Source organism: Staurois parvus, unplaced genomic scaffold, assembly GCF_062004578.1.
Source record: "Staurois parvus isolate SC_StPar_1 unplaced genomic scaffold, SC_StPar_1.0 ptg000017l, whole genome shotgun sequence".
Lineage (NCBI taxonomy): Eukaryota > Metazoa > Chordata > Amphibia > Anura > Ranidae > Staurois > Staurois parvus.
The window spans coordinates 5272009-5288644 of NW_028317813.1; the positions used below are offsets into that span (position 1 = coordinate 5272009).

A 16636-nucleotide genomic window follows, 5' to 3' on the forward strand; every position below is an offset into this window, starting at 1 on the left:
TCGCACCCCCGGACCGGTGTTGCAAGATCATTTAACCTCATATAGGTTGCTCCCCATCCATTATGCTCCCCAATCCGCAGATCCGATCCATCTTGCGGGGATCGTCGGCTTGCAATCTATACGGGGTTAACTGATCTTGCAACACCGGTCCGGGTGGTGTGACGGGGACACAGGAAGGGGAAGAGCCAGGCTGTGTGTGCATGACAGGGACCGCCCACCTCTGGAGGGGTGACACCACGTGTTACCGCAGATCCGATCCATCTTGCGGGGATCGTCAGCTTTACTTTTTGGTGTCACCCCATGAGATAAGTGTCACCTGGTGCAGCGGATTGTACTTAGTGCCTTACTCACCAACACTTTGATACAGGCATATACATGTGGATTGTGTCCAGTTACATGAGCATTAAGTCTATTTTCATACAGTGAGTCTTCCCCAATTGGGCTTCTATTTCCATGTCAGTAGAAGCTACACTTTTTGATTATTGGTCTATAGCAACAATATTGCATTTTTCTCATGATACATGTATCCCCACCATGGTGGTGCACCCCAATGTGTTTTGCTGCGTGAGCAAAAGACCCTTGAGTCATTGCCTCTACAGCATATTACATCATATGGCCTAGCCATGATGTCTCTTTTTTTTATTTTCATTTTTTGGTTTTAGGTTGATTTTTGTAGTCCTATATTGAGGTGATGGCTACTAGCAGTCTATACTCAATTGTCTCATATTGCAATTTTGCTAATAAAAGCATATTTTGATTACAATTTTGAGTATCGCATTGTCCTTTATGTAACCACGTTTCTCTTGTGAATTCTCTGTTCATTGTTTTTTGTCCTGCATCCACTATATCTGGTCTCCCACAGTACACAGAACATGGAAATGAAATTATTTTAGTAACTATAAACTGCTAAATATCTTTTCTCATCAGCAGTTAGAGCAGTCTTGTGACTTCTATCAGTGTCCAGCCCAGCACTAGCTAAAGATTGTAGGAGTTTTCATTCTGCTCTACGATGGAAATCCCCTGACCTCTGTCTGGACAGTGCTGATTGGCCCTGTGCTGATCACATGCACTCTCCCAAGAAAAAAAAAAACCTCACTAGCAATACACACCAAACTGAACATGTGCATGCCTAGGGTTCAGTCTGGAGATAAGTGGTGGTGCTTTAAAAAAGGGGAGGAACAGAGAAGAAAGGATCGAACAGCATTTTTACACAATGCAGAGGATTAACCCCTTAGGTTCCACAGTGAGTATAACAAGCATGCTTTACTTCATATACAGACTGATTTTACTGTTGTGGGTTTAGTAACACTTTAAAGCAACGCCTATGGACAGTTTTGGGTACTGACGGTTATTACTGTTTCAAGCACGTGCGCAATTTTAGGGCATGGTGTGCCAGGTATCTATTTACTCATGGCATCCTCAGCTTGTTTTGTGTGCACTAAAATTAACGCCATGTTTTGTTTTTTTTAAGTTGGTTTGATAAACATGTGCACCAACTTTAACTGACTTGAAAAATTGCAACTTTCCTGATTCTATTCACTAGGCCCAAGCGGAGTACTGCTGGGACCTTGACGAAGGGGACATACCCCGAACGCTTGTATGTTAGTGCAAATAAAAAAGGATCATGGACAGTACTCAACCATTGTATTCAAAAATCAGAAAAATGTCTGCAGCAGTGAAGGGGTTAACCCGTCTCTGGAACAAACTTGCAGCCTTGTGATCCCCATAGAGCCCTCAGGATATATTCAGGTAAATAAACCCCCATATAGGATCCCCCCTCTTCAGCCGTGACTCCCCTCGGAATAAAACTCTCTCCTCACAGCAGCAATGCAACCCCGGGGACAGTAAACACCACAGACGGTAAACTAGTGAAATCTCAGCGGAAATTCGGCGCAAACGGGGAAGCCACAGCATTTCCCAGCAGGCACAGCGAGCCGCCGGTGCACAGGGTGGCCTTAGTCGCCCCCTGTACAGCAGGCTCGGCCATGTGTCTATTTGCAGGCAGGGCCCAGACAGCCAGGCGCTTTATTAAATGCCGGCAGACAGCCAGCGCCAGCCCACGCTGCCCCTTTAAGGCGCGCTCCACGCTCGATCCCGAATACGCGCTGCCCACCGAGTCGAAACAAAAGATTCCTCGCCTGACGTCATCGGCCCCAGCACCGCCCACTTGCTGGAATTAGGCGGGGCGTCGCGGAGAGCCAATCCACACTCGCGCCGTCCTCCTAGAGGGGCGGGCGGGGCGCGCTGCAAGGGAGGCGTGGGACGCAGACTTTGCGTTCCACAGGTGAAAGGAGGCCGTGCTGTGCGGCGCGCTCCCGTAGTGCTTGCTCTGTCTGGCTCGCTTGTGGTCGCGCAGTTTAGTGGTCGCCGTGCGCTGGTTACTATGGCGGAGCTGCCGGCCTTCTTCTTTGTAGCTATGAGCGTCCTTCTGCTCGGCGGCCCCGGCCTGACGAACGGTAAGCGGGATAATTGTGTGTGGGTACGGGGGAGCGAGGAGAGGAGGAGGGTGCAGACATTGAGGAAGGGGGGAGGAGGTGGTTACCTATACACCGTGTATACATGGTGGAGGAGAGATGGCGGCACTGTGAGGGGCTCTGTGTGGAGGGTGGGGGGTGTTTATCAGCGAGGTGAGCACTCCAACCTGTGTTTAGGGAAGTGAGTGCCCCAGGCAGTGTGGAGGAGACCTCAGAGAACTCCCATTGCTCTACACAGTACCATCCCTCACCTGACCAGCTCACCTTTCCTGGGTTGTGATCCGAAGACATCACTGTACTCCGCCCCAGCTCACCCCACCTGTGTTCTAGTCACTACCTCAGGCCTTACCTGATTCATATCTCTTTACAGGACAAAACTCTCCATTTTCCATAGGCTTCAACTCCTCTTGTTTTCCCATCTTTGTCCTATTAGAGTTCCCTTCCTGTCCTATGGACACAACAGGAAGTGAGGGAATCCCATATGAAAGTGTTATGAAAGCCAAAATGTAATCTAGTGCATGTTACCAACGGTTAGATGTGATGGCTGCATTAGCTTTCCTTGTTTCGGCTTTGTTCCCCTCTGTTTTGACTTGATGATCTGGCCAGTAACACACCCCCTGTATTAGGCATTAACCAATGTGTTTTAGTGCTACAGTCTATTTGAAATGGTTTCCTATGGGACACGCTTGCATATATGCTTTTTTTTTTTTTTTTTTTTTTTAAGCTACTTTGTTTTTTGAAAGGGTCAGGGACTTTTTTTAAAAGCAAAAAACAGTGTTTTTGCTGCAATAGAGTTCAATGGGCATACTTCTGAAATGCATGTAGTGCATTTTGCATTTTCTTTTTTTATGCACAGCAAGAAAAACATTTTCCCTTTAGCAAAAAACAACCAAAGAAACCGAAAAAATACAAAACGCGCACAAAAATGCAAAATGGGCAAATGCATAAGTGTGAATTAAGCCTTAGGCTGGCCATACACTATATACAATTTTCTGTCCGATTTTTCATTAGATTTACCGTCAAATATGTTGTGCAAGGGCCTGCCTAATTGGATACAATTGAAAGAAGTTGTTTAGGTTTGACCTCCTGTTATATGGTTTTCGGTAAATCTAAAGCAAAATTCTCAAGAAAATTGTATAGTGTATGGCCAGCCTTAGAGTAGGGACACTGGTGCAATGTGGTTTGGCTGTAGCACGATTGTATGTGCGGTTAACCCGCAGTTTTACATGCACTCCCTTTGAATTCCATTAGGCTGCCTGTTTTAGTCCATACACATAAGATGTTAAACTCCTAGAAGCCTTCCTCCTGGGTGCAGCATTTTTGCAGAAAAAAAACCCCGCCTGACACTTAGCGTTTAAGCGTGTTTATTGGCGTTAAACGTTTGGGTGTTCATCTCATTGGCCAGATTAATAGTTTATTTTGGCCATTGAAATGTTTTAACGCTCAAGCACTAAATGCGCCTAATGCTGGCATGCGTTTATGCTCAATTACACACGTCAAGCATTTTTTTTTCCTACCAAAAACACTGCTGCTCCTGGGCGCACTGACCTTGAGTTTTATTTTTCTCCTGAATGCAAACGCTCCGCCACTAAAAGCTCCCAAAAGTCAATGTGTGCATGGACACATAGAATAACATGGAGGGCCATTTAGAAGCAGTAATAAAAAAAACACCTGGTGCCACTAAAAGTCTGCAAAAATGCCCTGTGTGCATGAGGCCTTAAAGAAAGCACATCAATGTGCTGCATGTTTGATGCGGTTTCAGAAAATGTATGGTCTAATAGAAGTGAATGGGAGCACACCTAAAACGGCCGGTAAGCCTCACCTACAATTGCACTGCAGGCACACCATAGTAAACCAGGTTGTAGAGTGCTCCCAGTATGGCTGAAGGATCAGTAGAGACACCTTTGGACAGGAGCATTGTCAATATGGGTGAGGGGAGTGTTAGATGGACTAGCAGATTTGGATGCACTAACACATTGAAGCCAAACTCTGGCTAATACTTTAGGAACCGTTACAGCAAAACATTTTCTTCCTTTTGGAATATAGGTTTTGCATGAATACATAAAAGCTGATCATTGCAGTCACCCTTGCCAGTGTTAAATGGTTTGTCTAATCTTTAACTGGTACATTCTGCTGGAGAGCTTGTTCTTTTGAAAAACAAACAATCTTACTGGCTGGATCACCAGGTGAAAATAGAAGAAAATTTTCAACTTTTGGGTTACGGTTTTACATAACTAAAAGTTGATCATGGTAGGCACCCCTCTCCGTATTAAAATTGTTTGTCTCATCCCTGTAACTGCTACATCTGCTGAAAAACAGACTTGCTGGCAGGATCACCAGATTAAAAATAAAGAAAAAAGAGCCTAAAACGAATGCAGAATTGGTAAGCTGCAATATGATAAATGTTGGTTTTGGGGTTTAATAGCTCATCCACACTAAAATCTGATTGCAGAATTTACTTTAGATCTACCAACAACTATGTAGTACAGGGGAATGTCTGATGCAGTTAATTGTTTAGGTTTGTCCTCCTATCACATAGTTTTGGTAAAGCTCACATGTAATGATCAGATGGCTATCGGCAAACCTCTATGTAGTGCAAACATCTGCCTGATTGGATAAAACATTGATTATTTTAGGTAGGACCTAATGTTATAGTTTTGGCAAATCTAAACTTGCTTGTTCAAATATTGTACAGGCCAGTCAAGTTTGCAAAGTACATGATGCTCTTTAGTCTAAAGGAGATTGCATAGTTAGATAGTATAGAGTATGACCAATCACTATGTAGTGTAAGAGCCCATCTGATTGGATCAAATTGATTGGGTAGTTCAGGTACAACCTCATATTTCATAGTTTTGATAAAGTAGCTACAAGATCCAGGCATCTGTAAATAATTATTGTCACATCCCTAATGAATTACAGGAAAATGTGTTCAATTGGTTTGGATTTCCTGTTCAAACCAATTGAACACATTTTCCTATAGTTTTGATAACGCTCACCACACATTACAATCTGATGGTATAATCTTTAGAACAACATACATTTATGTAGGGCAAGCATCTGCTTGATTGGATATTTTATGTAGGTCCTAATATTACACAGTTTTGGTAAACCTAAAGTAGCTTGTGCAAAGAGTACAGTCAGATATGTAATGTGTATGGTGGCCTTTATTCTAAAAGAGATTGTACAATCGGAGAGTGTAAGGAGCCACCTGATTGGATACAAATTGGTTAGTTAGCTTCTGGTATTTTTATAGTTTTGGTAAACCTAAAGCTTTTTGTACGGTCACATAGTAATGCCACACGTGCTTCAATTTCATTGTTTGATCAAATAATTGAATAGCTATAACTTCCCTTCTGATTGATTGATTTAGTCTTGATTCGGTCAATCTGAGTCGACCAGTCTCGGTGGAAAAGCTGTCACTTCTGTTGCTAACACTGAGATGCTTTGTCCATGAATCCGATCATATTTTGATCGGATTATGAGTTTACATGGTAAAAGCAGAGATGCAGTGCATAACTCACAATTGTATTTTCCAGCTATCCATTGAAATCCACTTCCCCATGTGTGTCACACCAAATGACTGGATCGATGACTATAGATCGATCATCCAAATTGGGAGAAATGGATCAGAAAATAAATCCATCATTTATTGAAATGTGTATGGCCACCATTAGGACTCTGGTATGGGGATGTATTTGTCCATACAGCATGAAAAACAAAAGTGTCAGCAGCCAGGGTTTTGGAGTGCTGTGTACAGCCCTCTGCCTGTCATAATCAGGCTGAGATATGCAGAAAGTGTACATCTGGGGCATACGTCCCTGTACACAAGCACTACTGGGTTGTGCATAACACTGCTGTGTATCACAACCTGTCATTGATCTTAACAGGCAGTGAACTGTCGCCTGTCAGGGTGTAGAAATATGCCCAGTTTTAACACTGCGTGGGCATAGCCTTCCTTGTTCAGGAGCCCTTACTTGTCAGCAGAATAAGTATCCCCAACTCAAAATATTAGATTTCTCTCACATCAAGTCCCAGAGGCGCATGTCACTGGAATTAAATCTCCTGGATTCAAAGACTGCAGTAAGAAGCTGTCAGGGGTTCTGACCTATGTCCACTCTAAAACTAAAAAAGACTGCATTTAGATTCAGTATATTGTGGAGAGAGCGCAACAGCTACATTGGAGGGTATCTGCCATTTCCACAGGAGATTCAGTTTACTTGATTGTTATGTAGGCTGACCCGGAGTATGGTACCTGTTGAAAACCTGCAGTAAAGGCTGTAAATAAACGTTAGCAAACCAGTGTCATTTTATAGGAGTTGTTTCTGCAGAGGGGTGAACGATGGCATCGGTGCGTGATCCTCTGTGTATTTATAGTGATTAGTGTGCTTGGAGGATGGATTTTACCTACTATATTGTTTTTAGAACTGAAGGTAAGCAGGGGAGAAATGTATGGTGGAGAATGAGGGCAGAATGTTCTTTTGGGAGAGAAGTGTGATCTGAAAAACAATTCAATCGTAAATTAAGGAAGGGGGTGCACCAGTGTTCAATATTGTCTGATACTTTTCTTTTTATTGGCACTAACCATTACATTTTCAGGACAAAGTTTTGGGGGAACTACTTCCTTCTTCTAAGGTCCAAGCAGTACTGTACACTAAACTTTAGCATTTTGCTCAATTTCTGTGTATCAGTACTGCTCAGAAGGAGGGGGTTGCTCCTCCGAAAGCCTGTCCTGAAACTATAACGGCTAATGTAAATAAAATCAGAGGCAAGACTCAACTGTGTTACTGCAAATGGAACAATAATGGCCTCTATCATTAAAGCATACCCGGCCCTAGAGATGCATTTTGTGCAGAGCTCTACATGGAAAGGTCCTATTCCCTCAGAATGGAAATGGACACCGAGTCCTTTATTTATTTAAAAAAAATAAATAAATCACATAGCCATCTATTCAGTGAATGTCTATATTAATGTATGCATTTATTGTTTACACTTTGTACTTGCTATATTTTTCTTGTTCACGAAGTTTTGTTGAATATCAAGGACAAGTTACAAACTATTGTTTCTACACTGAACAAAAACCAATCACAGCAGCACATACATACCGTATTTGCCGGCGTATAAGACGACTTTTTGACCCTTGAAAATCTTCTCAAAAGTCGGGGGTCGTCTTATACGCCGGTACACATGTTAGGGGGGCTGCGGCATTAAGTACAGGGGTTTGCAGGGGCTGATGTCTCTTACCTGGATCCAGTCCCACGACGATCCGGTCCAGGAAGCGCAGCGTCTCCTTCAGTTCGGCCACTGGATGTTCGTGCGGCTGCTCGGCTCCGCCTCCTCACCGGTGATTGGCCGCCAGAACTGTAGCTCAGGAAAGGCACACAGGCGGCCAATCACCGGCGAGGGGGCGGAGCCGAGCGGCCCCGCGAAAATTGAGTGCCGGAGCAGCAGGTAAGTGTTCTGTGTAGAGGTGCTGCTGCAACCACATATGCTGGCTGCAGCAGCACCATACGAGAACAGGGTCAGCAAGTCTCAGTGGGAGGAATAGTGCCCCATCATTGGTGTCACTGACACCAACGATGGGGCACTATTCCTCCCCCCCACTGACACCAACGATGGGGCACTATTCCTCCCCCCCACTGACACCAACGATATGGCACTATTCCTCCCCCCCACTGACACCAACGATGGGGCACTATTCCTCCCCCCCACTGACACCAACGATGGGGCACTATTCCTCCCCCCCACTGACACCAACGATGGGGCACTATTCCTCCCCCCCACTGACACCAACGATGGGGCACTATTCCTCCCCCCCACTGACACCAACGATGGGGCACTATTCCTCCCCCCCACTGACACCAACGATGGGGCACTATTCCTCCCCCCCACTGACACCAACGATGGGGCACTATTCCTCCCCCCCCCACTGACACCAACGATGGGGCACTATTCCTCCCCCCCCCCACTGACACCAACGATGGGGCACTATTCCTCCCCCCCCCCACTGACACCAACGATGGGGCACTATTCCTCCCCCCCCCACTGACACCAACGATGGGGCACTATTCCTCCCCCCCCCACTGACACCAACGATGGGGCACTATTCCTCCCCCCCCCACTGACACCAACGATGGGGCACTATTCCTCCCCCCCCCACTGACACCAACGATGGGGCACTATTCCTCCCCCCCCCCCACTGACACCAACGATGGGGCACTATTCCTCCCCCCCCCCACTGACACCAACGATGGGGCACTATTCCTCCCCCCCCCACTGACACCAACGATGGGGCACTATTCCTCCCCCCCCCCACTGACACCAACGATGGGGCACTATTCCTCCCCCCCCCCACTGACACCAACGATGGGGCACTATTCCTCCCCCCCCCCACTGACACCAACGATGGGGCACTATTCCTCCCCCCCCCACTGACACCAACGATGGGGCACTATTCCTCCCCCCCCCACTGACACCAACGATGGGGCACTATTCCTCCCCCCCCCCTGACACCAACGATGGGGCACTATTCCTCCCCCCCCCCTGACACCAACGATGGGGCACTATTCCTCCCCCCCCCACTGACACCAACGATGGGGCACTATTCCTCCCCCCCCCACTGACACCAACGATGGGGCACTATTCCTCCCCCCCCCCACTGACACCAACGATGGGGCACTATTCCTCCCCCCCCCCACTGACACCAACGATGGGGCACTATTCCTCCCCCCCCCCCCACTGACACCAACGATGGGGCACTATTCCTCCCCCCCCCCACTGACACCAACGATGGGGCACTATTCCTCCCCCCCCCCACTGACACCAACGATGGGGCACTATTCCTCCCCCCCCCCCCCACTGACACCAACGATGGGGCACTATTCCTCCCCCCCCCCCCACTGACACCAACGATGGGGCACTATTCCTCCCCCCCCCCCACTGACACCAACGATGGGGCACTATTCCTCCCCCCCCCCCCCCCACTGACACCAACGATGGGGCACTATTCCTCCCCCCCCCCCCCACTGACACCAACGATGGGGCACTATTCCTCCCCCCCCCCCCCCACTGACACCAACGATGGGGCACTATTCCCCCCCCCACTGATACCAACGATGGGGCACTATTCCTCCCCCCCCCCACTGACACCAACGATGGGGCACTATTCCTCCCCCCCCCCCACTGACACCAACGATGGGGCACTATTCCTCCCCCCCCCCCACTGACACCAACGATGGGGCACTATTCCTCCCCCCCCCCCCCCACTGACACCAACGATGGGGCACTATTCCTCCCCCCCCCCCCACTGACACCAACGATGGGGCACTATTCCTCCCCCCCCCCCCACTGACACCAACGATGGGGCACTATTCCTCCCCCCCCCCCCCCCACTGACACCAACGATGGGGCACTATTCCTCCCCCCCCCCCCCACTGACACCAACGATGGGGCACTATTCCTCCCCCCCCCCCACTGACACCAACGATGGGGCACTATTCCTCCCCCCCCCCCCCCCCCCACTGACACCAACGATGGGGCACTATTCCCCCCCCCACTGATACCAACGATGGGGCACTATTCCTCCCCCCCCCCACTGACACCAACGATGGGGCACTATTCCTCCCCCCCCCCACTGACACCAACGATGGGGCACTATTCCTCCCCCCCCCCCCACTGACACCAACGATGGGGCACTATTCCTCCCCCCCCCCCCCACTGACACCAACGATGGGGCACTATTCCTCCCCCCCCCCCCACTGACACCAACGATGGGGCACTATTCCTCCCCCCCCCCCCACTGACACCAACGATGGGGCACTATTCCTCCCCCCCCCCCCACTGACACCAACGATGGGGCACTATTCCTCCCCCCCCCCACTGACACCAACGATGGGGCACTATTCCTCCCCCCCCCCCCCCCACTGACACCAACGATGGGGCACTATTCCTCCCCCCCCCCACTGACACCAACGATGGGGCACTATTCCTCCCCCCCCCCCCCCCACTGACACCAACGATGGGGCACTATTCCCCCCCCCCACTGATACCAACGATGGGGCACTATTCCTGCCACTGACACCAACGATGGGGCACCATTCCTGCCACTGATACCAACGATGGGGCACCTATTCCCCCCACTGACACCAACGATGGGGCACTATTCCTCCCACTGACATCAATGATGGGGCACTATTCCTCCCACTGGTGTGCATTGGAAGAGGGGTAGTCTTATACGGCGAGTATAGCCCAAACACTACATTTTAGCAGGAAAAGTAGGGGGGTCGTCTTATACGCCCAGTCGTCTTATACGCCAGCAAATACGGTACATACATACATACATACATACATACATACATAAATAGCATGCAAGTCTGCAATTTACAGCTGTGTTTATTCTGGAGTACTTCAGTGTTTTAAGGCTGGCAGCTATCGCATCATTCAGTGGATTTGAATTGGTTATATCTTGCTTTACTTGTACTATAAATTCCACTCACAGGGGCAGCTCCTTTTTTAATTTTCAGCAAACAATCTCACATCTAGCAACAAGGTTATCTGTCCCTTTTTTTATTATTTTACTTTTTTTTTTTTTATGTATTTGTCAGTAGATATGTAGAAAATACTTTTGGAAACCTGAGCTTCATATGTTCTAGAATAGTTGAATGGTTATGTAGAGTCCAGGTTACAAGAGGCACTCACATCCGTTCAGTGTTTTATTGGTAATTTAGACACAATCTGTCTGTAATCTGTATTCCTGTTTTTAAAAATCAAATAGTCTTTGGCCTGTGCTGCTATTAATTGCACACATGGGCCAACCATGAGATCAGGCTGCCCTGAGCAACCTGAGACTTAATTTTGATGATGGATCCCAGCTAAAGGGTAGACTAGACAGACATTTTCACAGCTGTCATATGAGGCTTTTAAGATATCACAGTTTCAGGTTCTTTTTTTTTTCTCTTAGAGTATGTGTGGTCTTTCAGGGTACTTACTAACAGTCCCTATTTCTTTTTTTCAAGGCGTAATTGCTATCTATCTATATATCTATATATCTTTGGATCATTGTACAGAAAATCTGTATACTTGCTCAGAATGGTTTTCTGATTCATGTAGGGAAGTGATTGTACTTAACTACTAAATTTTATCAGCTCCTGAAATATTAATTTAGTGTTAGGGATTATGCATTGTGAAATGTCATTAAATAAACATACTTGTAGATTTGTTAAAATATGTTCTGCCAAGATACGTAGGAGTATGTCTTGGTGTTGTAGACTTGGAATAAGCTTCTTCCAAAGCTGGCCATGAACATTTTTCTTTTTCTTCCTAACGGAAGCTTGCGTTCCTTTTATTATCATACCATTTAAGTTAAAAAGCAAATGATTGTTGCGTACTATTGTGTTGAATTTAGGGTTGGTTATTTGTCATTGAACTTGAGTGCTTGACTGTCCAGCTAGAGGTAGCAGGCACTTTTGGGTTGATTTACTGGACAGTGCAAAATCTGGTGCATCTCTGCATAGAAACCAATTGGCTTCCAGGTTTTATTGTCAACGCTTAAAGTGTTACTAACCCACAACAGTAAAATAAGCCTGTATATGCAGCAAAGCATGCTTGATATGCTGACTGGAACCTGAGGGGTTAATCCTCTGCATTGTGTAAAAAGGCTGTTTGATCCTGTCTTCTCTGATCCTCACCTTCTTCCAGTGTCCCTCTCATCTCCTGATAGAACATATCGTGTCGAGTCACTCTGCATATGCTCAGTTTAGTGTGTATTGCTAGAGAGGTGTTTTTTTTTTTTTTTTTTCTTGGGAGGGTGCATGTGATCAGCACAGGGCCAATCAGCACTGTCCAGAAAGAGGTCATGGGTTCTGCATCCTCCTAGAGCAGAAAGAAAATTCCTACAAGCTTAAACCAGTGCTCTGCTGGACACTGATAGAAGTCACAAGACTGCTGTAACTGCTGGTGAGAAAAGGTATTTAGCAGTTTATATTTACTAAAATAATTGCATTTCTGTGTACTGTGGGAGACCAGATAGTGAATGCAGGGTCCTGGGTTTAGTAACACTTTAACTGAACAAGCTGAAGTTAGAAGCTGATTGGCTGGACCAGATTTTGCACTCTTCCGTTATAGTAAATCAACCTATTTGTGTACTAAAGGAGTGTGTATCCTTTAACAGTAATTGGTAATATTTAAAAGCTATGTGCGATCTCTAATATTTTTGGATGTATTGGCTACTTGAATTCAGGGATTTTTCAAGCCCTGTAAATATTAGCACTTTACTGTGGCCCAATTTTAGTTGTTTTAGTCATCCATTGTATAATAACAATGGACATACTTTGATCTTTGTGGATGGATAGTTTTAAATAATTCCATTAGGATGTTTTGGTTCTCAATACCATACTGTAGATATAGTAACTCTCACACACTTGGTCTAATGTAAAGAACACTTGTGGCAATGACAAATCCCAGGTCTTGTGGTGCCTTTTAATTCTATATCTATGCATGTTATATTGCTTGTTTAAAAATATAACAGGGTTGTCAGTATTCGTGTATGTCAAGCCAAAACATTTGTTTTCCATTGTGTGTGGAGGGGTTCAAACACTTGGTTTTTATTGTCATCTGTGTCTCTGTTGCCGAGATTCATCTTTGTCCCTGTGAACATTGGGATTGATGCAGAATCTGGTTCAGCTGTGCATAGGAGCCAATCCTCTTCTAACTTCAGCTTGTTCAATTTACTACTTGCACTTTTGAGGATTTACCCCCCTTAATGACCAGGCCTCTTTTTGCTACTCGGCGCTGCACTAATTCAGCTGATAATTGCGATCAGCTGAATTAGCAATGCTGCACCCAAACAAAATTTACGTCCTTTTTTTCACACAAATAGAGCTTTCTTTCGGTGGTATTTGATCACCTGTGCGCTTTTTATTTTTCACGCTATAAAAAAAAAAGACCAAAAATTTTGAAGAAAAACAATATTTTTTACTTTCAGCTATAAAAAATATATAGTAAACTCAAAGTTAGTTAAAATTCAGGCGAAAATGTATTCTGCTACATGTTTTTGGTAAAAAAAAAATCCCAATAAGTGTATATTGATTGCTTTGTGTGAAAGTTATAGCGTCTACAAACTATGGTATAGATCAGTGGTTCTCAACCTTCCTAATGCCGTGACCCTTTAATACAGTTCCTCATGTTGTGGTGACTCCCAACCATAAAATTATTTACCCAGTAATTATAATTCATGAGTGTCGTTTTACCTCCAATACTGCTGCTTTCTACACAGTAGCTACTCTTTACACATCGGAAATGTGTTTTCTGATGGTCTTAGGGGACCCCTGTGAAAGGGTCGTTTGACCCCTAAAGGGGTCGCGACCCACAGGTTGAGAACTACTGGTATAGATAATGGCATTTACAGTTTTTACTTTCTGACTGCTCATCACATTTCTTGAGGTGCTAAAATACCAGGATAGTACAAATGCCCTCAAAAGACCCCTTTTTGGAAAGTAGACACCCTAAGCTATCTGCTGAGAGGCATATTGAGTCCATGTAAGATTTTATTTTTTTTCCACAAGTTTCTGGAAAATGACAAAAACATATATATATTTTTTTTTTTACACAAAGTTGTCATTTAAATGATTTATTTCTTGCACAAGCTATGGGTATATGTGAAATTACACCACAAAATACATTCTGCTACTTCTACCAAGTATGGGGATACCACACGTGAGACTTTTTGGGAGCCTAGCCACATACAGGAGCCTGAAATCAAATGACCACTTTGAAAGCCTGAAGGTGCGTAACTTCCTCATTTCACTTACTCCCTACCTATCACAGTTTCGAAGGCCCTGGCATGCCAGAATAGCACCAACCCCCCCCCAAATGACCCCTTTCTGGAAAGTAGACACGCCAAGGAATTTAGAGGCATGGTGAGTATTTTACAGATCTCATTTTTTTTTTTTTTTTTTTTCCTCACAAGGTTTTGAAATCTAAAAAAAAATAGAAAGGTATTTTTTTTTTTTCCATTTTCCAAAAACTTGTGGCAGCAAATGAGATCTGCAAAATACTTACCATGCTTCTTATCAAATTCCTTGGGGTGTCTACTTTCCAAAAAGGGTCATTTGGGGGGTTAGGTGCTATCCTGGCATTTCAGAGCCTCCAAAACTGTGATAGGTAGTGTGGAAGTGTAATGAGGAAATAAAGCCCTTTAAGAGCCTGAAGGTGCTTATTGGATTTTGGGATCCTGTGCTTGGCTAGACTGCCAAAACGTCTTACATGTGGTACCCCCATATTCGGGAGAAGTAGCGGAATGTATTTAGGGGAGTAATTCCACATATATCCATGGCATGCGTGATCAGTAAATCATTTAAATGACAATTTTTTTGTGTTTAAAAAAAAAAAAAAAAATTTCCAAAAACTTGTGGTAAAAAAATAAATTCTATTCAACATGCCTCTCAGCAAATAGTTTGGGGTGTCTACTTTCCAAAAAGGGGTCGTTTTGGGGGGTGGGGGCATTCTATGCCCAGCATTAGAAGTTTATGCCACACATCATTCACTCTTCTAACCACCTGAAGATCAAGCCTTTTCTGACACTTTAATTTTCTAGCAAAAAATACTGTTTTTTGTTTTTTTTTTTCATGTGAACAAAATTTAAACCCCCAAACATATATTTTTTTAAAACAGACACCCTAGTGAATAAAATGGTGGGTACTACAATTTTTTATGGCGCATAGTACTCGCGCATAGTACTTTTTTTTTTTTTTTTTTTTTTCTTCCAAAAGCAATTTTTAAAAAAAAAAAATTCACTTTTTTACTTTTAATGCACAAAAACACAATATATTGGCCAATTATTTGGTAAGATATAAAAGATGATGGTATGCCGAGTAAATAGATACCAAACATGACATGCTTTAAAACTGCGCATGCCCCGTGCAATGGCGACAAACTGCATACATTTTTAATATCCATAGGCAACACTAAAAGCCTTTAAAAGCTACCATTTTAGATTTACAGAGGAGGTCTAGTGTTAGAATTACTGCCCTTGATCTGACGTTCACGGCGATACCTCACATGTAGGGTGCAATTTCTGTGTCCATACCGGCACAGGGTCAACGCTTGTGCACACAGGTGTGCATGCATGGGAGGGGCGAGTTGTTTTATATATTTTTTTTTTCCCATCACTTATTGCTATCATAGGGAATGCAAATATCCCCTATAACTTCAATGGGCATTGTCACACTTTTTTTGAGAAATCTGGGGTCTATCAGGCTCTAGATATCTCCTCTACCCTTACATTATCTAATCAAACCAAAATCTGTGCAATCAGATGCTTTTACAATTTACGCTGTTTATATCCTGCAAAACGGAAGTGATGAAATGCTTGTAGCTTCCGATTTCTTAGACTATAGAGATGATCGGCACCACTCTGGTCTCCAATCAGCTCTATGGTCAGCTGGCAGAAACACCGGCTGCAAACTCAGGATCCCCCAATGGCACGGGACTGCCCAAGAAGGCTGAGGAAGGCAGTGGGGGAGGGGTCATCATATCCCGCTGCTTGTAAAAGCAATCCTTCAGCCAATTAGGATTGCCTTTACATGAAAGCCGATCGCTGGCTGAAAAAAACGATACCAGGATGATGCCTGCAGCTGTACAGGTCTTCTACATCTTGACCCCATATCTGGCACGCTTGCTGGGGAGAAATTGAATGCAAGGCGGCCAGAAAAATTAATCGGCGACTCATCAACGCAGATTTTTTGCTGGGGAGTATAGACATATGCAAATTTTTGGTTAAGGTGATTTGCGAGGGGCTGAATTTTGTGGAGCTGGTCAAATTCAGGGTCACCCCGAGGAAGACAGTGTACTGTCGTTGAAATGCATAAAACACATTATACTCTCATATCTATGCCTGGCCATGGCAGCAGAGAACACGGGCATATGATGAATCGGGTCTGCAGACCAATACAACCGCAATTCATTTCTTTTAGTAATGCCCATGTTGAGGGTTGGGCCCAAAAAAATGTAAATTCGGAAACCGTAATGAGTTTCCTTCCAACTGGTCTGGCAAGGTTTGAATTTGGGTTGGCGGCGATAAATTGTTGTGCATATAAATTGCTTTGATCCACAATCAACGCATACAGATATTCCGTGAAAAACCTCTCCAAAAATCAAGGAAGTATGTG

At 45.1% G+C, this 16636-nt stretch overlaps 1 protein-coding gene across 1 annotated transcript in view; it reads left to right on the forward strand.

Moving 5' to 3' along the window:
• Positions 1-2313: 2313 nt before the first annotated feature.
• Positions 2314-16636, forward strand: part of ACVR1B (activin A receptor type 1B) — a 70069-nt gene continuing 55746 nt past the window's right edge. Inside the window, exon 1 of the mRNA XM_089679170.1 lies at positions 2314-2456. Within this exon, the coding sequence (XP_089535296.1) occupies positions 2384-2456 (73 nt within the window). The 5' untranslated portion in view covers positions 2314-2383. The remainder of the gene's footprint in view (positions 2457-16636) is intronic.